At 30.3% G+C, this 26,321-nt stretch overlaps 1 protein-coding gene and 1 pseudogene across 1 annotated transcript; both read right to left on the minus strand.

The window, feature by feature from the left end:
- Window positions 1–484: 484 nt before the first annotated feature.
- On the minus strand, window positions 485–1,150 carry LOC124845718 (putative calcium-binding protein CML16 pseudogene; annotated as a pseudogene).
- A 5,784-nt stretch (window positions 1,151–6,934) lies between these two features.
- Window positions 6,935–13,237, minus strand: LOC124845709 (putative phospholipid-transporting ATPase 9). Its single transcript, XM_047322855.2, has 11 exons — window positions 12,294–13,237; window positions 10,375–11,723; window positions 10,150–10,260; window positions 9,596–9,872; window positions 9,320–9,408; window positions 9,133–9,241; window positions 8,763–8,972; window positions 8,557–8,682; window positions 8,345–8,443; window positions 7,842–8,033; window positions 6,935–7,728 (listed from the first exon to the last, which is right to left on the minus strand). The coding sequence occupies exons 1-11, from the start codon at window positions 12,684–12,686 to the stop codon at window positions 7,099–7,101; spliced, it is 3,585 nt and encodes a 1,194-aa protein (XP_047178811.1). The 5' UTR covers window positions 12,687–13,237; the 3' UTR covers window positions 6,935–7,098.
- Window positions 13,238–26,321: the final 13,084 nt, after the last annotated feature.

Raw genomic sequence — 26,321 nt, forward strand, 5'->3', positions numbered from 1 at the left:
ACAAAGAGGTGCTATAATAAAGGAGAAGACAAAGAGAGGAGATAAGTGGAGGGTGAGAGAAAGGTTTTGTTAAAATGTTAATATTATAACAAATCTTAAATCATTATTTCAAAAAGTCTACATGTGTATACTTTTCATCTAGGAATACCGAATTCTGATATGTGAATATATTGCTCTCATTCTTTTCAAAATTAGTTAAAATAATAAAATTTCTTCCAACATAACTTATGGTCACATCGTAAGGAAAAAAAAGCCAAATATAAATATTTGATTACAATGGATCATTCCTTACTAAACACAACATTACTCTCCTCAAATTGTGAATTATATGACATGTTCCGAAAGTTACTAAAAAATGCTACATAATCTCAAAATACGAAAAATTGAAGAAAAACATTTACATGAGGAAGCTTTTCCTTTCCTTTTTGTATGAAGCCTCATTTTAGCACAACATCAAGGATAAGAAACATGTTCCAATTCGCAAAATCGTGTTTACAATGAAGAACCTTTGGTTACAACAGTGCAAAGTCTAAGAAGCCAGAGGCTGATCTACCCATCACGGTGACAAACTCATTGAAGCTAATGACACCATCCCCATCTGTGTCTGCTTCTGTGATCATCTCTCTAAGCTCTCTATAGGTAAGGGGTTGACCCATTTTGGCCATTGCCCCTGCTAGTTCTGCGGCTGTTATAAAACCATTTCCGTCACGATCAAAATATTTGAATACCCCAAGCAACATTTCTTGGTTCAATAATATCTTTGCACTTATGTTACGTAATATTGCATCCACCAACTCATCAAACTCCACAAATCCATTTCCATTTGAATCCAAGTTCATTAATAACACATGGATTTGGTCACTTGAAGGCTTTAGCCCTAATGATCGAAGTAGCGCGGCTAGCTCCAAATTGGTTAGGCTACCATCGGAATCTGTGTCAAATTTTTCAAAAATGTCTCTTAATTGGCGAAGTTGATTAACTTTAAGTTTTGACATGTTCTCAATGTAATCAACAAAACAACATTGTAAGAGGGATGTGCAATACATGGGTAAAATGTGTCCTTCAAACAAAAGTGCTAACAAAACCAAACAAAATGTTTGGATTGACGTTAGCAATCCAATACTTTTGGACGGTGATAAAAAGACATGAATTCAATATCAAGATGGGGAACCATGCACTAAACACATGAGTTCCACCCTCACAACATTGGGAGAGGTTAATAAGGAAGAAAAGATGAAGGTTCTTATTTTAGTATGATGCGATGAAGTGTCAATGGTTTTGATCCGTTAAGTGATAACGTTCATTTCATTTTAATTTCTTATGGAGACAATCTAGGAATAAAAAACACGTAGTTGGTTTTAGTTATAACAAAACTATTGTATATTGTATTACTTAAGAAGTTTCATTTCTATGTCATCATTCATATGCATGTCTAGTAAAATTATTAATTAACACCATTTATTTCTATCATTGTTTTTCTCATATTTTAAAACTAATCATAATTTTGGTAAAGTAATCTTTTTTAATACCAAATGTAAACAAAACTTGTTTTTAAATGTAACTTATTTTTCTCGTTTTTTCGTTTTGAAGGAGTACATAAAGAAACACATGCTTTGAAAGGAGACATGTCCTAATATGCACAATGCTTAAAAACTAATCATATTGGTTAAATACCATGCATTGATTTTACAAACTAGAATTTTATCTCCTCTATTATTTTAACATATTTATGTATCATGATTTCATTTTACAAAATTAAATTTGAATATATGTACACATATAAATAATATATCCAACTTATTTTATAGTTAAATATTATTTTATTTTTATTTAAGAAAGCACCGGTCAGGTGGTTGAGCACAAATGGCGGTGGCGAAGGCGCTTTTGGTGGCTTGTTCCTAATTTCGTGGTTTTGAATTCATCTTCGGATCTCCTTCAACCATCAATTTTTTATTTTTCTCCGATAAACCTAAATAGAAAAGAAATCCCTCGATGAAACATTAGCAAAATACATATCAATTAGGAACGTTTCATCTCCAACTTTTTCAAAACTTTACTTTTAACTTTAATTTTCAATTTTTTCTTCTTTTTTATTAAAAACAATCTTCACTATAATAATAATTTAATTTAATTTAATTTAAAATTTAAATATTATTTAAAATAATTTTATATTTTAATAATTATTAAAATATAATTTATATTATAATAATAGTTATATTAAAAACATAAAAATAAAATAATAAAAATAATAATAATAATAAATTTTATTTAATATATTCAAATATATTAAATTATAATAAAATATTAAAATAAATTAAATAATTATTAAATTTTAAATAAAAATGAAAATTTTAAAAAACTTATTTATATATTAAAATCTATAAAGTATGTTAATATTTTTGCTTTTTATTTAAAATTTAATAAATATTAAACTTAAATAAAAATTATAATATTACTTATTATATTTTTATATTTTAATAATTAATAAAATATAATTTATATTTTTAAAATAATTTTATTAAGAAAATTGAAAAATAATAACTAAAATAAAAATAAGAATAAAAATAAAAATAAAAATAATACTCAAAATCATATTTAATATATTTAAATATATTAAATTATATTAAAATATTAAATTAAATTTAATAATTATTAAAATTTTATAAAATCAAAATTTTGAAAAATTTGTTAATCGGATACTGATATCCGATAAGTTATGAATAGGATATCATATCAATGGTTTTTAAAATTTTATTTTATATATAAATGTTAATAATTATTTAATTTAATTTAATATTTTAATATAATTTAGTATATTTAAATATTTTATTTAATATAATTTTATTTGTTTAAAATTTTGTTATTTATTTAAATTTTAACAATTATTTAATTTAATTTAATATTTTAATATAATTTAATATATTTGAATATATTAAATATTTTATTTAATATAATTTTACTTTTTTGTTATTATTTTTATTTTTATATTTTTAATATAATTATTATTATAACATAAATCATATTTTAATAATTATTAAAATATAAAATTATATTAAATAATATTTGAATTTTAAATTTAGTTATTATTAAGGTGGTGTAGAGTGTGACATCCCAAAATATACGACATGCATATATAATAAAGACGTTATTTAGTTATAATATTGGAAAGCAATTAGAGACATGTACCAGACTATATTGGTTAGAGTCATCCAAAATAAAATCAGATTTGGTCTCTTAAACATAAAAGACCACTGGGAAAATATCAACAGAATAATACTACTAATCAAGATCCTAGACATACTAAGCTGCAGCATCACCGTCTCCCAGCTCCACAGACACCTCCTCTTCATCTGCTCACATCCAATTTTGGATGATCATTGCAACAGAAAGCGTACCCAAACAAAGCACGAACACATAAGCAAGGGTGAGCTAATTATATAAAAGCATGCATCATATCAAGCACATAACATACAGGAGTTAACTTAAATCAAAGCAGTTTAAGGTGTACATCCTAGCATGTTATCTTCTAGACTTGACTCGTTCAGACTTTAGAATGATAGTCGAGCTATGGCGGGTCCTGCACTCGTGGTGACTTATGAAAATTGGGTTTCCCACCTTGCCACACTCACGAGGTTAGCCTGTTCCAGGCCTTGAGGCATACCGGAAGCCCCCAAGACTAAGACCTCCTGCTACTCCTCACCACATGGCCCAATCCTCTCTACATGAGAAGAAAGGCCATTGGAGTTTCAGGATGACCCCCAAGACTAAGCTCCTACTTTCATTCTAAACACTAAGAATCTCACCAAGAGATCCTACACAGATGGAACTTGGTTTACAACTTGTATCATCTTACCACCACTTACAGCCATACACTTTTGATACCATCCACATACTTGTTTGAACATCACATTACAGTACTATCGATGCAAGGAAATTTCTTCACCAATCAACCATAGAACACATCAGAAGTTGTAATTAAAGAACCAGACTCAACACTTGTCGCACAGCGCACCACCCTCGCATGGCGAGACTGGCGCTATTCGCATAGCGCACCTACCCAGGTCGCCTTGCGAATTAAGTCTGTATAAGCATCAAACTTTGGTTCTCCCGCACAGCACACCCAGGTCGCGATGCGAGAATCCAGATAGAGACCAACACTTCCTAAACTCTCGCCATGCGGCTCCACTCGCCCTTCGAATTAAATGGGAAGTGGTCCCAGACCACCACCAGTCGCATAGCGACAGGACTCGCCAGGCGAATCCGTAAACAGATAGCAACACCCTCTGGTAATTCGCACAGCGAATTTTCCAGACAATGAGCACCCTCTATAGGGTCTCGCTATGCGAGACAGATCGCATAGCGACTCTGCATCACCTGCAGAACGTGAATTCTGCAGAATCACACACTTACACCAGCCCTTACCATTTCTAAACTTCTTGACCAACTTCTAAGACTTCCAATTTGTGTATTAAGCTCCATTAAACTCGCCTAGATTATCATGAATGTTCTTATTATGATTCTAAAGTGATTTATACTCCGTTTTTCTCTAAAACACCACAATCCACAACTTAAGGACCTAAATCCAATTATGTCATTTTTAACATGTTCTATTCTAGTTTTATGACTCTAATAAGTTCTAATTGACTCATCCAAGTTAGCCCAAACTGCCCAATTGGTCATCGGAGAAGAACCTAATGTCTGAACGCATCAAACTCACCTTCGACGCCAGCACATATGACTAGTCACAACTGATTGGATCAGACCAGGGCTTCTCTATGATTAGGGATGTGCCAACTCAGGTTTTTAAGGTTCCTCTATCCTACCAACAAGTACTCTGAGAAATTTCCAGTTAATTTATTTAAGTTATACAAACTGTCCTATGGGGTTCTAGATTCAATTTGCCCGATTACAATGCATCACTTCCCTTCACATTAACATAAATCAGTACCTGTGCACTAACCCCCTACTCGTAGTGACTATTTTACAGAGTTCTTACTCCAAACCAGAAATTCAGTATAGCCAACAACTCATCCAAGCAAACAATGTTCAGCACTCCATGGTTACACAACTTCCACACATTCAGCAGATACAAATCAACATGCTCACCACAAAATATAACTCAACAGTAGTAAATCACAAATTATCAAGCATACACACCATACAATTCAAACAAAACATAACTAGCTCCCCTTACCTTGTGGTTACAAGTACAGTACAGCTCCCAACAGTAACCAGGCTTCGATAGCTACACAGCCAGCACACAACAAGACCCTACAACCCACTAATAGTGGAGACAAGACAGCTCTTAGAGCTAGAATAGGTAGAGGATAAAAAGGAGCACCACCAGGTACATGCAACCAGTAAAGTTGCATGCCCTAGGTTCAAGAAGAGTGGAGAAACTGACTTACGCGTCCAAATTGAAAACTAATCGGATGGATAGGAAGCCCTCAACTCCGTGAGCGAAAGAACACCACCTAATTGAAAATGCAACGGTTCAAATGAATGTAAGGGTAGAGAGAAGGCAGAGTAAGAAGGAAGAAGAAAACTGAGTTTAGAGAGAGAAAGAGGAACTGGATGATGAGCTCAGAGTTGGAAAAGATTAGACCCTCTCTAAGGTCATGGTGCCCTTGGTCCTTTGGGCTTGGCTGCCTCAGAAAAATAAGGTCCAATAGCCCTTATAGTTTCCAGGACCTTACATAGAGTCTTTTTTAACAAGAAAAAGAAGAAAATAAAAATATATTTATTAAAATTAAAAATAAAATTTTCTATAAAGTTAAAGGTGTAGGATAATGATGAGATGTCAGAAGGTTAAAAGTGAAATTTTTGGAGGTGCAGGATGAGATCTCGGAGGTGTAGGATGAAACACTCATCAATTAGACTTCTTTATTGTACCCGTCCCGAATCCAATTTCTCGTCACGGTTCTCCAATTTGGCAGGTTGAACTCTAATTCCAATTTATTATTTTTATTTCTTTACATATTAGATAAATTTGATTAATAATTTTTATATTTAATATAATTTAGAAAATCATGTTGAAAGTTCATAATTATTAAATAGTATTTGTGATAAGAATTAAGTGGTTATGATTAATCATTATTATTAATATGTAATCTTATTATATGAATGCTATTAAAAATTATATAAAATATAATTATGAGTAATAATAATAAGTATTAATTTAAAAATATTTAAAATATAATTGTGAGTAAAATAACTTTAATAAAAAATTTAAAATATTAAAATTGTATTTTATAATGTGAAATCTAAAATGTTAATTTAAATTACCTTTTAAATGAATTGTTAACTGTAGAAATAGTCATCCTAAATGTATGATCTTAAATTTATATAATTTTAATCATTTTTCATAAACATTTTCATATTATATAATTCATTTAACCAAAATCATAAATAAATTAAATATACAAATTAATATTATATTTACACTTATATTAAATATTCACATTTAATCATTAAAGAGGCAAAAAAGAGAAAAGGGAAAAAAATAATAACTTGAAAAAATCTAGTCAAAAACAAGGATTGAGTTTCATCGTTTAAGCAAAAATATCAAGAAATCACTATATACTATAGAACCAAATTTATTTCAAATATTTTATTCAAAAGCACTTTAAAAAATACAACTTTCAGACAAACTAAATGATCAATACAATCATTGCTCATCCAAATTTAATATATATTTCCTTGCTTAAAACAACATATCAGACATCCTTACAACATTTATATAATAATCTTCTATTGCATTAGGTAGTGAAATTTAAACATATTTAACTTCACAAACGAGTATGATTGATTTACACACTCATAATTTGATTATATAGTAAGAGAATATATTATTTAAAAGTTATTTTTATCTTATGTATCTTTTATTGGAGCTTTTCTTTTTCAGCCACAATATTTATTACCTTAAAGGTTTCCCTTATTAAGGAGCATCATTTGACATTTCTTATTAACTCTACCTTAAATATATACAATCCGAGTATGTAATTGGTTGATTACCTATACCAAATCTAGGCCTATCTATGTTCAGGAACATTTTCATGCAACAAAGAAACAGAACACTGGTTTGCTTGCTAACTGTGTTCAAACTTGAATACTCTTTGATGCTCCCGAACTCTGCGATGCTTCAAAACGAGCCGTGAAGCCAACTGTTGTGTGTTTTATTGATCTCTGTCTGACAACATGAACGTATTCTGGGTCAGTCGTTTGCCCATCGTTTCGAATCCACAGTATCATCTGATGGAACATGGGGAAGAACCTCATTTGGATTGAAGCATAGGCGAAGTATGGAAGGAGTGAAGCAACAAGCACAAGCAAAGTGAGGAGCCAGTATGATGGTGCTGGTGCACAAGCTTCAATCAACACCTTATAGGCAGTGGTTGATAGAGTGGGGTCCATTGTTCCATACACTATCAGGAATATGTACCAGAAAATAATGCCACCCCATATGAACAAATGCTGAATGTAAGTGAAATAACTGATGGATAGTGCCATTTGGGAATTCACCACCCACACCACACAAGTGTACATGGTTGCACCAAGAACTTCCAGATCAGCAACTTCCCCTGCTTTGCGGAATGCTTGATTCTCCATTGCGTTGATGCAGAAGAAGAATATTATGGTAGCACTCAATACTCCATTAAATGCCCAACCGAGAATCCGTTTCCAGCTGAACAGCACATTTTGCACACCTTCTTGATATAATAATGGGAACTGAAAGTACAATTCATCAGGAAAGATGTTATGGGGTGAATGTATGCATCAAAGGAAACAAATTTCATCAAACAGCATGGCACAAAGAGCAGCAATCGAATTTAAATTGGTACCTTGAGACATAATCTAGCAGAAACATCCTGGTCAAATACTCCTAAGGCAATTACCGGAAGGGAAGTGAAGAATACGTTATATAGTGAGAGGTACCAATCATTGTATGCAGCTTGCCCTGAGAACGAGGCGTAGATCTCATAGAAGAAGAGGGTAAAGCCAAAGGCAATGTTCTTGTAAAAGAAGTAGCAGATCTGCCAAATGAAAAAAGGGTTGGTTAAGACAGTTTTACTAATTGAAGGAATGTGTGGTGAGAGTAACAGAATAAAAATGGCAAAACATTTGACTAGAAGACACAACAGACAGGGCTGTTTATGAACTTATGTTACCATGCAACACATGCTTCACAAAATATTCGTTCCAATTAAGGAATATATGTTTGAAGCACTGATATGAACACTAGATTTCTTGTAACTGTTGGAATTAGAGCAGAGTCTTTGTGAATATATTAAATGGAGTAGCCTATGCTTTAACGTATATACTTTGTCAAAGACAAGTTTGTTACCATTGATGAGATTCTTCTGTAACACCAATGTCCATGCACAAGTAGTAAACGCTCTAGAAACCGAAATTGGGCAATGGAAATATCGCTTGACATAACTGCCTGCAAATTTTACAGAAACGAAGGAGAAGAAAAAAAAATTAAGGGTCGTGTTCTTAGGAAGGTAAAACGAAAGAATTTTTGTTGTTGTTGTAAGTAGGACATTTCAGATTTACCTGCATTCCTTCGACACCGTTTATGCCAATCCCAATGTCAGCTTCTTGAAGCATTCCAACATCATTTGCTCCATCACCAATTGCTAGAGTTGTGCTACAAGTTTTAACCTTTACCAATCTAGTAACCTGTAGTATCATAATAGTAAGACCTTAACAGGTTGAACAAGTGCATATCACCATAGGAAGAGACAAGCATTGACCCTTACGAGTGCTTTCTGCTTGGGAGATGAACGACAGCATATGACAGATGCACAGCCAACTGCAAGTGCAAGAAAAAGGTCCTTCACATCATCTTCTAGTGCATAAGTAAGAGACTTCCCATCAATGATAAGAGCTAATGCCTCAGAGTTTTCATCATATTCAGAAAGTAATTCCTTTCCTTTCTTTAGTTGAAGAATAACACTTTCCTTGATTGCCTAAAGAATCATAAATCTTCCATCAAAATCATGCATCTAATCGTAAAGGACTTTCTAATGCATGTGCCTTGAATTAAATGTCTTGTGCATGGGATAAAACTGTTATACGTTCTGCTTTCTTTCAATCATATAACATGAAGAAATTAGAGTTGGGGTTTACCGCTGCTGCAGCAGACTTGTCCTCCACTTTCTCCAATGATTTGATTTCTGGAGTGTCTGAACTGATTATAATTTGCTTCATTCCTTGTCTGAGCAAACTACATGCATACCTGCAGTCACACAAAGTTATTCAATCAGTGAGTATCACAAAGGAGAAGTAACAATCTATTGATATACTTTGAACTTACCCAACATTGATTGCTGTCTCCATTTTATCACCAGTCAGAACCCATAGCTTAATTCCTGCCTGAGCTAGCTTGTCGATGCATTCAGGAACCTATATATTACACAAACGGATTCATAAGAACATAGCATAAAGAGTAATTACAAGCTTTAATGACAGCATACAAGTTTTAAAGCACACATATTAAGTAGAAAAATTGAAAGCCACTAGCTCTGCTGAATACTCAAGCAGTTTCAGTGTCGCATTAAAAGAAAAGAAATTTGGCCATTGCTTAACATACCCCATTTTGAAGCTTGTCTTCGACCGCAGTAGCACCAAGAAGAATTAACTCCTTCTCAATCATTTCTGATACTTCCTCCACAATTTGCTCTCTATCAGCACTTACTAAGTTGTTGGCCTCCATAAATTCTTTATTGAATGTATTGTACTCTTCTTCACCAAGTTCCCGATATGCAAGTATCAAGGTCCTCAGACCAGCATCAGCATATTCATCAATGTGCTGCTTAGTCTTCTCTTCAAACTCCCTTCCATTCCTTCCAAGTCGTTCAAACATGACACTGACAGTAAAAGCCACAATCAAAAAGAAATTTAAGATTTTGAACACCTGAAACATAATGCAAATGTCACTCACCTAGTTTAAGATAACCATGTCCTATCTGTATTCATACTTCAAAACAAAAGTACGTTATGCTTTGTTTGAAAAAGTGGTTAACCTAAAATGACTAGTCCATTAGGTGGGAAAGCTTCAAGGCTTAAATACCACATCAAATAGCTTATCCAACTCAAGGTTGAACTCCTAACTAGGAATTAAAAATAATGAACAAAATCACAAACCTGTCTGCTCCTTTGCTAAATAGTAGCAATTTCCCCTCATCGTCTCTTACAATTACAGACATCCGCTTTCTTGTGCTACTAAACTCTAGTATATTCAAAAGTTTGTAGGACCTGCAAAAGTGAAATTGTATTCCTTTATGCACAACCTAATCTCCAAGATTAATGTTGAAGGTAAAGGTTAGATATAGGAGAACAAGCACACACAAAGAAGGACAAAAACCTCACCTTTCAGTTGTTTTGCCTGATTTGGGATTGAACTCACGCAGTGAGATAGTTGTCTGTGTCCTTTCATAAAACTCAAACCCAAGTTCTCGGGCTGCAACCACAAAAGCTGCCTCATCAGGTGACTCAGCTTCATATGAAACTCTTCCATTTTCTTCATCAATTTCAGGTATTGCAGTATGGCATACAGCCAACAACTGCAGGAACCTGTGGATTACATCGGCATGAGGTTCACTGATCCAATTTCCATTTGTGATCCTCTCATCCATGAAGTTGCAACCTTTAACGGAAGATTTTACTTCAGAAGTCTTTGGAACATAGCCATCTTCTGCCAACTCTTCATCTAATGGTAATCCTTTTTGCTTGGCTAGAGCTCTCTCAACTTCTGTAACTCCTTGGCCATAGGCAATCCCAGCAATAGAACACTTGACGAATTCCATAGAGTTGCAAGTCAAAGTTCCTGTTTTATCTGAAAGTATAGTGTCAACTTGGCCAAGTTCTTCATTCAAATTTGAGGTACGAGCATGAGCTGGCCTGTCAGTTTCCTCATAATACATATGCAAATCCTGGTTGATGAAAATGCTTTGAAGAACTTTCACAATTTCAATGGAAACATACAAAGAAATTGGAATCAAGTAACTATACAACATGAGTGCAGTCAAGAAATGCAGCATTGCTGCAACTGGTGCTTTCTTTGGATCAAAGTAAATTGTGGTATTATCTGGTCTGAGGTACCATCGCTTCATAACTCCATTTTCAAGGTCTTCCCTAGTTGCAATCCCGAAGAAAATTGAACCAACGAAAGATATTAAAAATAAGACAAAGAAGAGAAAGTAAATGATTTTATCCATCCGTTTCTCAACTGTGCTTCTCTTGGAAGGAGGTTCTGTTGAATTCTGCATAACCTTTGTGTCATGGCCTGTGAAAATTACCGCACCATAGATAAATTCAGTGTTCCTTAGCTTTGAGTCCCTAAGCAGCAGCTGCTGAGGTGCTAGAGGATACAATTGATCTTCAAGCTCCAAATTGCCTACAAATGAGTACAAATTTGCATTTGGATCTTCGCATTTGATGATAGCCTTGAAATTTTGATAGCTTGAGTCTTCTTGCAGCTTTGATGTTTCTTCAAGTGCTTGTTTAACTTTTAGATTTGTTTCTCCATCAAGATTCATGGTCTCAACATAGCAAATTGCATCATCATAGCTTGATGAAAGTAAGATTAAATCAGCAGGGAAAAATTCATCCTTTTCAACCTTTACTATGTCTCCAACTTTCAAATCCTTCCATTTAGAATAGTCAAAAACACCATCTCCATGGTGCATTTTAACCTTTCTATTATTCATATCTATATCCTGATGAAATCACAAGACTACATTACAGGCCTAACAGTTATTAATAGGAGCGTGAAAAGAGAGCAATCAAAAGAATTGTCCAGAAAGTAAAAGTTCACAAAAACCAACACAATATTACCATTATCTTCTCTCTTTCACAAAATGAGAAATAATCTTTCAAATTATATTAATTCACATATTGACCTAAATATACTAGGACTTAAGTAAATAAAAAGCTCCTCGGAGGCATTTATACCAGAACTTCAGTATCTGAGTCGCGAATATGTACCCGTTTGAACAGACAAGAGTATCAAAAGTACCAAAATTTTGCATTTATCCACTCACATGTAGATATTCCTAAAATAATTCTCATCGGAATGGGCATGCACTCAGCAATTAAGGCACTTTGCCCCTCACAATTCCCTCACTACAGTAAACCTCACCAGATCCCAAAACCAGTTCTTAAAATAATAAATAATATCTGTCGGCAAAATCAACCATGTTCAATTTGCACAGAGAACAGAACAACTACAGAACAGCATCTTAACCACAATTCTGAACCAAAAGCAGACACAGTCATCAGAACATTACCTGCTTCTTCCTCCTCCAATCCTCAACAGCCTCTTTCCCCATTGTAGCAGCAACCACAACAACAAGAGGAATAACATTGCTGACAGCCGAGTAAGGAGAAACCGGGAAAAAAGACAGAATTGCACAGACAAGAAAGTAAAAATTGGCCACCCTCCTGAATTGCTCAAACAAGGACTTGGGTAGGAAAGTAGCCACTGTGTACTTAGTAGTACTCACATAATTGTCACCATAACTCACAAAACTCTCCTCACCCCGTTCTGCCTCGTTGCAGTACACTATCCTTGAGAATCCAGGACCCCCTATAAGTGAATGCTCCCCTTTGAATGAAGCCTTCCCACAAGAGAATGCATGGATTCTGCTGAAATGGCGCCTCTTCCTTCCATTACCACTCATAATTGCAACAACTTTGCCTCTCCAAAAGCTTACAACTTGTACTACAAATTACAGTACATTACAACCTTGAGAATCCTCCAAAAAAGACCAGATTTGCAAAGATCAACTAGTTTCATTCACTTGTCCAATGGCAGGACCCAAACACAGTCCAAGAAAGAAAGGAAGAAAGATGGCATTATTGAATCAATAAAATCCAAGGAAAAGGGGGAGCTTTTTATTACAAAGAAGTGGTGAGAGATATAAGATGTTAAGATGTTGAGATGTTGAGCTAAAAATACACCTGTCCAATAATGATTGGAGCAGACAAGGACAAGTTCAAATCCGTGTAATGATTTGATGAGGCCAGAAAGAACATGTCTGTGTTCGGTTTCAGAAATTGAAAAGAAGAACTTTGTTCTGAAACTGTAACTGAAACAGCATGGAAAATGCTGTTTGTGTTTGTTGGGTTAGTAGCTGAATGGAGAGTGATAGCCCCAATTTGACTTGTAGCTAAGAAGGAAGAAAAAACTTAAAACGTGCACATGCTGCTATTGGTCTTCCCTGCTAATGAGTTCAAACACTCAACAACTTCAATAAATATACAGAGAGTCTTGCGAACTACAAAGAAAGAATTATATTTATTTCACTAAATTATTCAAAAAAGGTAAATGTGAATCTATTTATAGCTATTTTAATGAGATAATTTTTTTTATAGTTTACAATAAATGTACTGCTTAGTATTTTTCCTATGGTTTTTTTTTGTTTTATCCAGTAATTTTCTTTTGTATTTTTGTTTGAAAATAGGAAGGAAAGAAATAGAAGAAGAAGAAATATAAATAAATTAAAAAATAGAACTAAAAATATGTTTAATTTGATGATAAAAATAAGAAAAGTGAAATTAAATAAACTTCTCTTCGTTTGCTAAATGGATAACAGAGGGGAAATTAAATAATTCTATATGAATTTTTTATATTCATTAAAATTCAATACAACTCAAAAAATTAAACTATTTATTTTACTTTTTTGATAAGATATTTAATCATTATTTTAAATATTATATTATAACCAGTTTATTTCTATTTAAAATACCAATAAAATGACCAAGAACCTTTCCCTCACTTTCTAACTAATTTAGAGAGAAGGTTATTTGATGCCAAACATAAATCACAATTTCTATTTTCTTTAATATTTATAAACTAGTTGCATAATATCATCATACTCAAAGTTTATCATACAAATTAATTATTTTCTTTTAATAAATATAAATATATTATGAATAAAATATCATCAAACCATAACATGTATGTTTATTAATTATTAGATAACTTTAAATATGTAACACTTACTTTAAATATTTATTTGACTATTTTTTTCATCCAAACAAAATTTTTAAGTTAAAAAAAAGTAATTTCATTAAAGTTTTACATCCTATAAATTTGAATATTACTAACAACTACTATATTACGTCATCTTATGATCAAATTCAATGAGAAAATATTTAGATAAAAATAAAAAATATTATAAATATTGAATAGAACAATTCTTTAATAAAATTTCAAATGAAAATAATCAATTTATAAAATATTTAAACTTTAATTAAGAAAAACATTTAATTTAAAATCAATTTTTTAAATGTGCATTTATTTATTTTTAGTCATTTGACGTTGAACGATAATTAATTATTTTTTAATTTGTCAAAACCTTAAAAAATGGTCTAAAATATGAAATATATTTGCTGACATTTTCATTACAGAACCGAGAACAACTGGAACGCCGTATCAAAAGTTTCTAAACCAAATTAAATGCTAACCACAAAGTTGTTAGAACACCAAACATTCCTTTGATTCGAAATGTAACAAGGCTTCTAGAAATTCCCTTGCCTAGAAGGAAAAACATCCATGAAAGTGGTACACAGAAGTAGGATCATTTCATATCCAATAAGAGATATTAAAAATGTAAACTTAAATGAACATTAACTAAAATATTGAGAAATGCAATTTTCATTTAATTTAGTTTGACAAACCAAATTTAATTAAGTACAAATATTTCAAACTTATATTAATTTTCTCTTAAAATTGTTAATAATATATTCTTTTGGTTACAAACCTCATCTTTGATGTTAGTATTGTAAAATTAAGTTAAATTTAGAAACTACTTCTTAGCATAATATCATAAATATTAGTTTGTAAGATAGGTGTGTTAAAAATCTAACATCAATTATATTTTGTCAATTGGGTTAAGATTAAAGTTTACTTTTTAATATGAAAAAATCATCTACTTTAAAAATACACATATTTAGATAAGTTTAATTTTTTATTTAATTTTATAGTTTTGAATATATTTTAACTTCTAATTAATAGAGTATTAAAAGCAATTTGAAAGTATTCTATTAATTCTCTTTAATTTTGTATATTAAATTAACATGAATAAATTTAAAGTTTTTTGTCCATCTCTCTCTACCATAAAGAAAAAAATTATTATTTTTTCTTTTGGTTTAATACCTATTTTGGTCCCTCGATTTGTAGGGTTTGTTCAAATTGTCCTCCTTTTTTTCAAAAGTTCATTAACATCCTACTTTTCGCAAAAACGGTGCACGTTAGTCCTTTTTGCTTACGGCGTTAGAAAGATTAAGGACAGAGTTGTTTATCTGGCGAAACCTGAATTAGCTGTACAGTTTATTATTACGTGGCATTCTCGGTTTTTCCCTCTTTCCGCTTCTCTCTCCTCCCTTCGCCGCTGCACACCATCTCCCTCCTCTTCGCCAAACCCTAACACCACCTCTCCATCCTCTACGCCAAATGCAAACCCTCTTATGACATCGACACCTTCTTCTTCGACAACGTCAACCCATTAGAAGACATTGACTTCAACCCACCCGAGCCCCCGAAGGGATTTGTCGCCCCTCCCTGCACTGTATTTCTAAACTGTTTGTTTGTTTTGAGTGCGGGAAGGGCGGGGAGATGGGGCGCGACGCAATAGCGGAGAGAGCGGAGGCATACGGGGCGACGACGATCTTGGTTTACGACAACGGTGAAACACTGAGATTGGAAGATAGTGAGGTTTTTTATCCCAGTAAAACAAAATTGAATATAAACATAAATAAAAGTACGTTAAATTATTTCTGAAGCAATGTGCAATTAGGGATTAGGGTTTGGGAAGAGGGGAAAAGGGGATTAGGGTTTGGCGCGCGATTATGAATTTCACAACGGAGAAGAAGAAATCAGAGAACAACAGCATCAATAATCCCGAAAACGCTCATCAAACATTAGATTCTTCTTCTCAATTAACGTCGACACTTGATTCAAGCAGCAAAGAAACCGAAAAACAACAATCTCATGAACTCAAAGCTGGTCTTCATCCTCTGAAGGTTTTTCTCCCTCACTTTGATTTTTTTGTTTCTTGGCAACTAAATTACAGTATGATTGGTTAATGATGAAGATGAAGAAGTGTGATAAAGCTTTTGAGTGAAAAGAGGACTGCCACGTGGCACTCTCTTATTGGCTGAACTTGCCAACTAATTGGACTATTGGACAGGTCATCTAATGTTGGCCACCAGAGCAACTTTGCCGTTAGTTTTTTAACGCCGTAAGCAAAAAGGTTCCACTTAAACTGTTTTTGCGAAAAGTAGGATGTTAGTGAACTTAAAAAAAACGGGAGGACAACTTTGAATAGACCTTACAAATCGAGGGACCAAAATAGGTATTAAACCTTCTCTTTTCTTTAATTTCACCTCTTTAATCTCTCTTTTTAAAATATCCTCCGTACTTGTCAAGAGAACATGAAACATTTTTATTTAATAAGATTTTTAAATGAAATAAGTTTCTATTTAGTTTATACATTTTTTTCTTCTTTTTATTTTCTTTATTATTTTGTAATCAATATTATTTTAGATCAAGTAAGAAAATTTATTATCTTAAATTATTTTATCATATGCTAAACTTTTGTTATGTTTGGATATCTTTTTCTAGACTTTAATAAACTTTACTACTTGGATTTGGAAAATTTGTTTTGAAGATAAGCATTGTAGATAAGAAAAATTATTTTTAATTTTGATGGAAGTGTAGGATAAATGACTTGGATGTGAAAATGACTTTGGTTTCTATATTTTGTTATGTTTAGATATTTTGCTCAAAGTTTCTAGGCTTTAAATAGCTTTTATGTTTGGATCTAGAAAATTTTCTTTGAAGATAGACATTGCAAGTTGTTTATGATGTTAATAGAATTGTAAGATAGATGACTTGGTCACTAGACTTTGATTTCTATGTAGAGATTGTGTTTTGATTAAGAATTATTTTAATGTTTGCATTTGAGTGTTTTGTTTAATGAATGATTGTTTCAAAATATTCTAGATTGAATATTATTCTCGAGAAGTTTATATAATGACTAGATTATGCATATTAAGTTATATAGTTCTCTTAAACTAAGTTTTCAATATGGTTTGAGTTATAGAGTTAATTGTTCTATATATAACTTTACTTATGTTAGTGTATAAGTTTGATGTGAAGATAAATTATATGTTTTGAGTTTGAAGGATCAAGTTGAGTAGAAATGAGTGTAGATGTTTGAACACATCATGGTTTAAATTGATCATTTTGAATTGTTTATAAGTTGTATTATTATAATTTTTTTAAAAAGATATATGAAAAATGATTTGTTCTATTATATGAGTTTGGTTTTTTGATATTTTTGCTTAAGCGAAATTGTTTTGCTCAAGTAAAAGATTTTCATTCAAGCGAAAGATTTTAGTTCAGGCGAAAGATTTATCATTCAAGCAAAAATAAAATTGAAATTCACTTTACTCTCAACCATATTTTCGTCCAAACAAAAGGATTTTCATCTAAGTGAAAATAACACTACAACTCAACCTCTTGATCTGTCATATTTTTTCTCAAATGAACTCATTTTTGCTTAAGCTAAAAAATCTTCTCTCATAGTCTCTTTAATTGATTAACTATGTATGTTTTTATAAATACAAAACGAATATTTTTTTTATATTTGATTTAATTGTAACTTTGTTTAAATGAGTTATATTGTATGATTTTGTTGACATTGATGGAATATGTATGAAACTAGGATTACACATATTATATGTTAACTATTATTTTATTTATATAATAATTATTGACGTCTATGTTATAACACACTTGCTTAGTTGATGATTTAAGATATCTTGATGAAAAGTTGAAAAAAGATTATTTAGTGTGATATGTGTAAACTTGAATTGTAATAACTTAATTCATTAATTTTGTATATGCTTATACATTTAATTACGATTTAGAGTTTTTAGTTTCTAGTGATACCTACTTAAAAAAATATGAATTAACATTTCATTGATTGAATATATTTTTTATGTATAGCTATACGTAGTTTATATGATTTTTTTTATATATTCGTATTTAATTAAAATTTTGAATTATTTATAAATTGTTAATAAAATTATTTATTTTATATAATTTCTTAGGAATTTATTTGTAATAGCTTATTTTTATATGTTTTATATTTGTTGTTTGTGTAATAACCTACTATATGGATGTACTTTTTACATAAACACATGTAAAGATAGATGAAAAAAATCATTTAGAAAACCATAAAAATTTTATTTTCAAATGTCTTATATATATATATATATATATATATATATATATATATTTAAATGTCTTGGAAAATGTATGAGTTGTACAAATTTTCTGATATGTTTATACAACAATTATCCTTCTAGGGTGTTACATGAAATGCATTTCTACTTTTTTATATCTAAGTTATTTTGACTTGTAATATATTAAATAAATAATTTATGATAGCATCCAATACTTTTAACATTTGTTATATATTTATTAATCATTTACCTTTTTATTCAATCAAGGTGGACTCTTAAATTAAAGAAAAAGTAAAATAACGTATTAAAAACATTTTCTTAGCAAGAGTTATTTTAAAATGTTTTAATTCATTTTAAAAAAATTATTATATTATAACATTTTGTAACTTTTACTTCAATATAAAATTTTTATGTTTTATGAGATTAACATTTTCATTAATCGCTCATTTAGTTATTGACCTGAATATATAAATTTAAGAGACAAAATATATATTTTTTTAAATATTTGTGACTGAAAGAAGTCTTATTTTATACCTTAAAATTTATATTTTATTTGTATCAGTATATTTTAATACGTAAAATTTGTAAATTTCAAGTATTGATTTTATGATTTAGTATATGTTTTTTTACAAAACGAGATACTATAAGATATCGATTTAATCCAAAACAACATATACTATATTAAATTAAACTATTTGACATTTGATATTATTCTTAAATTAGTTTAAACTAAGTTCAAATTATTTTTATTATTGAACTAAAGGACTTTTTCCTACAAAATTTCCACCCATTTATTTTCGAAGTTCATTAAATTAGAGACTAATTATGCTCACCGTACTAGTTCAACGAATTAAATAATAATTTATTCATGACATAGATAACGTATACGCAGTGTGTTCCTTTAAAATTATATATTTAGGTTTAATAGTTTTTTATGTTATTTCTGTAATAAGTTTTTCAATTTTATTTTAGTACTGAATATTATCAATTTAATTTCATTTTAAGAAATCATTAAATCAATAATAATGATATTATAATAATTATAGGTAAATTATATTATAATAATATATAATCAATTAGACATAATTTATTAACGGAAGAAAACTAATATAAATAAATAATTTCACATTTTAATACCATATTATAAAATTGACTCGAAAATAGTATACTAAATAATTAAAATAAAAATATTAAAAATAATAAAAAGATGTTAAAAAGAGGAAAAAAACCTATTAAACTGATTAGTTGTTCTTTTATGTGGAGGATCGTCAAAGGCCCATCTCCTTCCTCTTTATACTTTACAAAAACTGCAAATTACTTTATAAAATATACTTTATGAACCAATACAAATTTATTAATTTTTATTATAACCATTTTAAAAAATATATTAAATGATTTTAAATTAATTAACAATGAAAGTCATTTACTAAACAAATATTTTATTTTTATTAAATATTTAATAATTATTATATTGTAACAAAATATCACACGAATGCCAAAATAGTACTAAGTTGAATTTGAAATCAACTTCAAGAAGTAATATTTTGCTTTGCCGTTCCGTTGGCAAGTTTCCAAACTCCTCCGAGTAATCTATTTTAGGAGGAAATCCAAAGTTAAACAAGTGGAAGAAATTTAAAGAGATGCCAAAAATTTTCAAAATTCATAACACGTTGTGTTTATTTTATTGTCATTTTTAGTTAATTTAGTCAGATTTTGTTATTGTTACTGTTTTCTTTAAAAACATTACCAGGGTAAGAAAAGAAATGAAAAAATATATATTTTATAATCGTTACAAAAATCTACCATTAAGTATGAAAAGAAAAAAAAATGTTAAAAGAGATAATAAATGTTGTGGAAAAATATTAAAATAATTATAAAAAAAATTATTTCTTTTTGAGTTAAATTAATTTTTTAAAGGTTAACTATATTTTTTATCTATAAAATATAACGGAGTTTTTGAATTCACTTTAATTTTAAAGTTTGATCATATTTGTTTCCCAAATTTACCAAATGTAAGAATATAAGGATGTTGGATTTCTTTTAACGTAGCAAACAATATTCATAAATTGATACTATGGAGTGAATAAGTGCTACAATATTTGTTTGTCGTAAAGGGATTCACAATCTTGCTCAGAGGTGGAAACATTTCTTTAAGCCAAGTAGTCCTATAATGGGGTCATTGATGCATCTCTCTATTGTGAAAGATCGAAGTTCATAGTCATTGACATCACTTTTTGTGGAGCCAAAGTTAAAAAAGAGAAACGATCAAAACCAACAAATATGTTTTTAAATTGGGGAAATTCGAAAACCTAATTTGGTTATGCTAAGTGGTAGGGGTAATGACATGATGGAGGTTAAGAATTAGAATGAAGGTGTTGTGACCAGGAGGGTGGGGAGTAAGCCAAGTGTTAGAAGAAAATCACAAGTGTACTAGTTGTATGTAGCGAGTAATAAATATAATTATTTTCGTAGGGACTTGTGTTATGAAAATTCTTGCAATTCTCAACTCAAATAGACAACAAAACTCACAAAAACACAAAGAAATTATTTTTGTATTTTATATCAAACAGTTGGTGTGTAATAGAAATTTAACATAAAGTATATATAATTGTTAAGAGTATATTTCATTCACTTCATTCACATACATTCACAAACATCTCAATTCAATATTTAAGTTAAAATCATTTCATAAAAATACTGAAATCATATTTCTAGTGACTTTGAGCTTGTGGTAATTCATCAAGTTCTAATTCTTTGAATCATCAATAAGCAATCATGCATTAAATTCAAAAGTCTTAAGATTACTAATGAATCATGTTCTATCCCTAGATAAAAGCTCCATTAGGTACTCAATTTTAGTTTTAGGTTCAAAAGACATTTTTCAACACCTCAAAAACCACAAATCATGCATGAGTGGTCAAACTAAAGCAAACATTAAACATGAAAATCAAATACTAACATTGAAATGGAAAAATATAAGTATTAACATTACAAATACACAATAAATCAATTTATTACATCTAATATCAACAAATAGGGTTAGCTCTCCATGATGGATAACTTATGGTTATATAGATAGAAGAGAAGAGAGGAAATTAGAACCAAAGAGACGACAAAATCCTTTTTTCAAGGTATTAAGTAGTTTCTCCAAGCTCCATTTGCGTCTCGTATTCACATCCACATATCTCATTCATAGTCCATCTTCCTTTCCAAATCCAAAAGGGGAAAAACCTCCATAAATAAAGGAGAAGACTTAAGGAGGAGGGAGAGAACTTCACAACACCCCTAGCAATCTCTAAAAAGTCCTCTTGATCACTCAAAGTGTTTCTTTATCATGTAAAATAAGGAATGCACTCAAGAAGAGAATAATTAATCATGAAATCTCAATGAATCCTTTATTCAACAAGTCATTAGATTCCTATTCATAAATTTGGAATCCAAAATATAAAACTTATTTTTTCTCAATGGAATTTCTTTAACCTTCAAGCAACCAATATTTTTGAGTCTTTCTACATCGTGATATTCATTTAACCACACCAAACTTAAAAATTTTCCTTATACTTGTGAGTTCTCATCTTCACACCAAACTTATAATTTTTATCAGGGTTACTATTTCTACATTAAATATTCAGGAATGTATCTCGATTAGTTTTAATGATTTTTAGTTCTAAAGGAATAAAAAACAATTTTATTGTTTGACTCAAGGACATTATAAGTGTAAAGAAAATATAAAAATGCCTTTTTTTAACTCATGACTTACAAAAGGAGAAAAGACTTCAATCATATCTTAATACACACATGTATGAAATAATTGCAAAAATTGAACAACACCAACTGCCTGCAAGAAAAACATGGCGAAATTTAATCAACTCACTCAATTCATTTGGACACACAGTTGAAATTCAACTCATTAATCCTTATTTGTCGTTTCTTAAACAAAAACAATGGTAAAATAATTTATTCTAATAATTAACATAAGAATTTGTGTTTTTACCAAAAAAATCAAATATTGCTTTAATGGGTCAAACAGATGATGGTGATATTGTAGATTTTGTCTTAGATTTATAATGAAATTAAAAAATATTTTTACTCGTTTTAAGAATACAAGTCACTAAATGAGACTCTTTAAAAGATAAAGAAATAGACTAAATTTAATCCTAGTGATAAAGGATAGATGAATGGTTTAACATATATCTTTATGGCGTTAATCCCATTTAAGTTGAATATTATTTTATGTGATTGAGCAAAACTCTTCAAAAAAATTATCTAAATTAAAAAAAATTTAGAATAATATTTTACTCTTGTTAACAATTGGGTTCTTTACTTCATTTTTTATACTTTTCAGATGCCATTAATTAGTTCTGTGAAAATGGGTTGTAACCCGCGAGTCAATCCAGCCCACCACGGGTTTGAGTCAAGTTGGATTTAAAAAAAAAATTAATTTTTTGTTAGCCTTTTTTATTATAATGTAGATGGAGATAAAAAAAATGTTTCAAGAGAAAAATTATCAATATTCAAAACTTATTTGTTCGTCTTTTGTGTTTGTTTTTGGATTACGCTTGGATTGTATAATATTTTTTTTATTATTTTGAATTGTCTTTGGAGTTTAACATCGTTTTAGAATGAAATTTATTTAGATTTGAATTACAAAATATATATAATTTTTTATTTAAAAAAAACTTATAATTAAGTGAATCAGTGAACGAACCCGTTTAATCCACTAACTCGTGGTAGGTCGAGCCGGTTCAAATTTATTCAGCTCGCTAATAAGTGAATCGGGTTGAGTTGGTTCAGTAAGTGATCAATCCGTAGTGGACCGAACCGGCCCGTTTTGATAACTCTATTAATTTAACCAATTTACAATAAATATGTCGATTCACTATATGTTTAGGTTTTTTTTTTCTCTTCTTCTTTTTCTCCGGATACTCGCACTATTTTTTTCACTTGTTCATTAGACTAATTATTCTATTACGTAGATAACACTACTACGAAAAAAATCCAATGATAATATAGATGATAAAAAATAATATATTTTTTTCTTATATATTCCCTCATATGAAATTAATGTGTGATTATTTATTATTCCACCAAACATCAATAATATCTTAGGATTGTCGACACAGGTTCTTCTAGAAGTTATAGGTTTGTCTAGAAATTATAACTCTGTGAGAATTTGCAAATCTGCCCTTACAAAAAACACCGGAATTTGTAACAAGTTCTTAACGGAAGTTGCTCCCTCCACCACCACAGCCTTCTTCGGGCACCTCCTCAATTTATTTTTTTTTCCAAAAATATCCTTAAGTTAAATTTTTTTACTTTTACCATTAACTTTTTATACTTTTAATTAAAAACTCTAATTTTATATCTCAGTGTACACCACACACACCCACCCCCTCTCTCTTCTTCTTATCTTTCCCGTCACCCACCCTCACACCTACCACTCGTCCCTCCTCCTTTCCATTTCCGTACCTACTGCCTTCAAAATCAAGGCCTAACAATGCTAAATGAAAGCACATACCTATGTTCAAATTTACTGGAATTCGTTAAAGGTAAAGGAAACCATCTTCGCCAAAATGTCCAGTTGGATCAAGAAGTGATTGGAAATGGTTTAGATGGGCAATTTATTGTTGAATCTGAAACTAAAATTCATGGGCTCAAAAGCGGTACTGAGGGTTTAGTAAGGAGTTTGCAGACAATGTCTTTTCTTTATTGTTGGTAAACTAGCTACGATAAATGATCAATTATCTGAGGTAAATTTCTTCATAAAGTTTTACTTAATGGAATTAAATTGTGAAACCTTTGTTCTACTGTCTGCATGTTGATTTATTTTAAATCTGTTTTACATAATTTGTTCATTGAAAATTCATGTTGATCATGTTGATACTTGTATAGGATTCTTTAAGAACTGAACTTAAAGTAGAATGTTTGTTGGAGCTTATTAAGAGAGAAACTGTACTCTAAAGAGCTCCAAGCTGAGCAGATGGAAGTTGCTAGCAGTGAGAACCGTTAAAGGCCAAAACGGATGTCAAAATTGGTTTGGCCTTCAACGGATATGGATATTCAGATATCCCATGTCCGTTTGGCCATAACGGATATCGATATCTGTCAACGTGTTTTTTTTTACGTTTTAACTATGGTAGTCTCATTTTTATTGAAGGATAATTGTGGAATGGGTAGTCCAGGAAGAAATCTGTGGTGGTGCAGGAAATAACTCCCAAATATAAAATATGACGGACGGATGTCAACATCCGTTGAAGGTGAAACAGATGTTGACATCCGTTTTAGAGAAGGGCAAAATTGGTATGGGGTGGTGCAGGGAGCATTTGGTGGTGGTGGAGGGAGCAAATGTCGTTCTTAACTTATATTAATTTGTTTCAAAGGTGGGTGGAAGATTTACGGTCAAATTTTTTTTTCTCTTAAGTCTCCTAAAGTTGCATTTGGTGTTTGTTACAAAGTTTTTTATAATATTTAATATTCCAACCTCAAACTGTAAGTACATGTCAAAGACACTCTGACACTCAAATCAATTATAGGTTAATCGGTTATTACAATAAAGTCTTAAATTTATAATAAATACAATCACCTATCTTCTTACTTTACTTCTATATTTATAGGATTCAAAATAGATTTTTAATTAGGATTAACCAAATCATGGTCCAAAAACTGATAAATGTGTTTTTGTTTTCAATTTGTAATGTGATCACCTAATAGTTGTTTGACCAAACAATGACTTACTCTTTGGATCGATTGTTTCGTTTGTAGAAAGTAAGTACATATGTGAGAATGTTGACCCTCACTCACCTAATACTCATCTGAGAACGTTGACCGTCCGACTGATAGGGGATTAGTTAGTCACGCGGTACAATTTGTATAAATTGCCCTGATAATTACTTTAAAAATTATGTCACAAAACAATAGTGGTACTATTTCCTTATTAAATGTATTAAAAATATTTATTAAAAAAGTGAAAAAAATAATATAGCGTAACAAAGAAAGTATAGTATGTTCAGAACTTAAAAAAAACACTTTACTTCTTAAAAAAATAATAAGATGCTTAATAACAATTGTTGCTATTAGTTTGGTAGTGAAAAAATAATGATAAAAGTATTAAAGTGCCTTTGCATGATTCGTATAGTTGTGGCAAAATGGGATGCCTTTGCAATAAACTTTACATCGTCTAAAGAAAAAATGTCATTATTTTACACTTTGGCGTTGCATTGATGCCTTGTATGATAAGAAAATGTTAAAATAATGGATGACACATAGGTTTAACGTGCCCATAACATTTTAAAGGTAGAACTAAACCTAATAAAGTTTTGAAAAACAGAATTAAAAAATATTATAGTTTTAAAGCCAATTATCACGTATAAGATTATCCACTTTGCCGTTTAATGACTTTGTCATTAAAATGTCTCTTTTTGGATCAATAGGTATTGGCTTCTACTTTTAACCCTTGCAACAAAGTTTTTGATGTTTAAGGTTTTGAATTTATTTGTCTTCAACAAATAGTATTGCTGGAGATCTAAATTTTGTTGAGATAGTTTTTTTAGAGTCAATTGTATCCTATGTATTATTCCTTTTGGAGTCCAAGACTCCACTCACGTTTTTGTTTTTGAAAAATATTTCAAAAAATTGAAAGAAAAATATGTATTTAAGTTATCTCTAATTGTGATTCCTAGATAATTAAAGTATGAAAATGAATTAATATTTTAATATCAAATATGTTAAAATAGAATTATTAAAATGAAAGATTAAATATGTTTTTAATCCATAAATTTGAAAGTAATATTAGAATTTATCTATTACCAACTTTAATACTTTTTAGTCTTCCCATTTTGAAAATAAATGAATGGATATAATTATTTTTAATCAAATTGTATTGAATTTTTTTATATGTCAAACACAGGTTAATGTACGAGTTGTTTATATTGTTTATATGTTCAAATGTGAATTTAAAACTTCTTTTAACAAATTAAAAAGGAAAATAATGTTACTAGATTAAAAAATTATACCAAAATTTAAGATAAAAAAAAATTTTAATTTTACGTTAAAATTTAAAA

The sequence above is a fragment of the Vigna umbellata genome, chromosome 2 (assembly GCF_029865625.1).
Source record: "Vigna umbellata cultivar VRB3 chromosome 2, Vumbellata_1.0, whole genome shotgun sequence".
Taxonomy (NCBI): Eukaryota; Viridiplantae; Streptophyta; class Magnoliopsida; order Fabales; family Fabaceae; genus Vigna; species Vigna umbellata.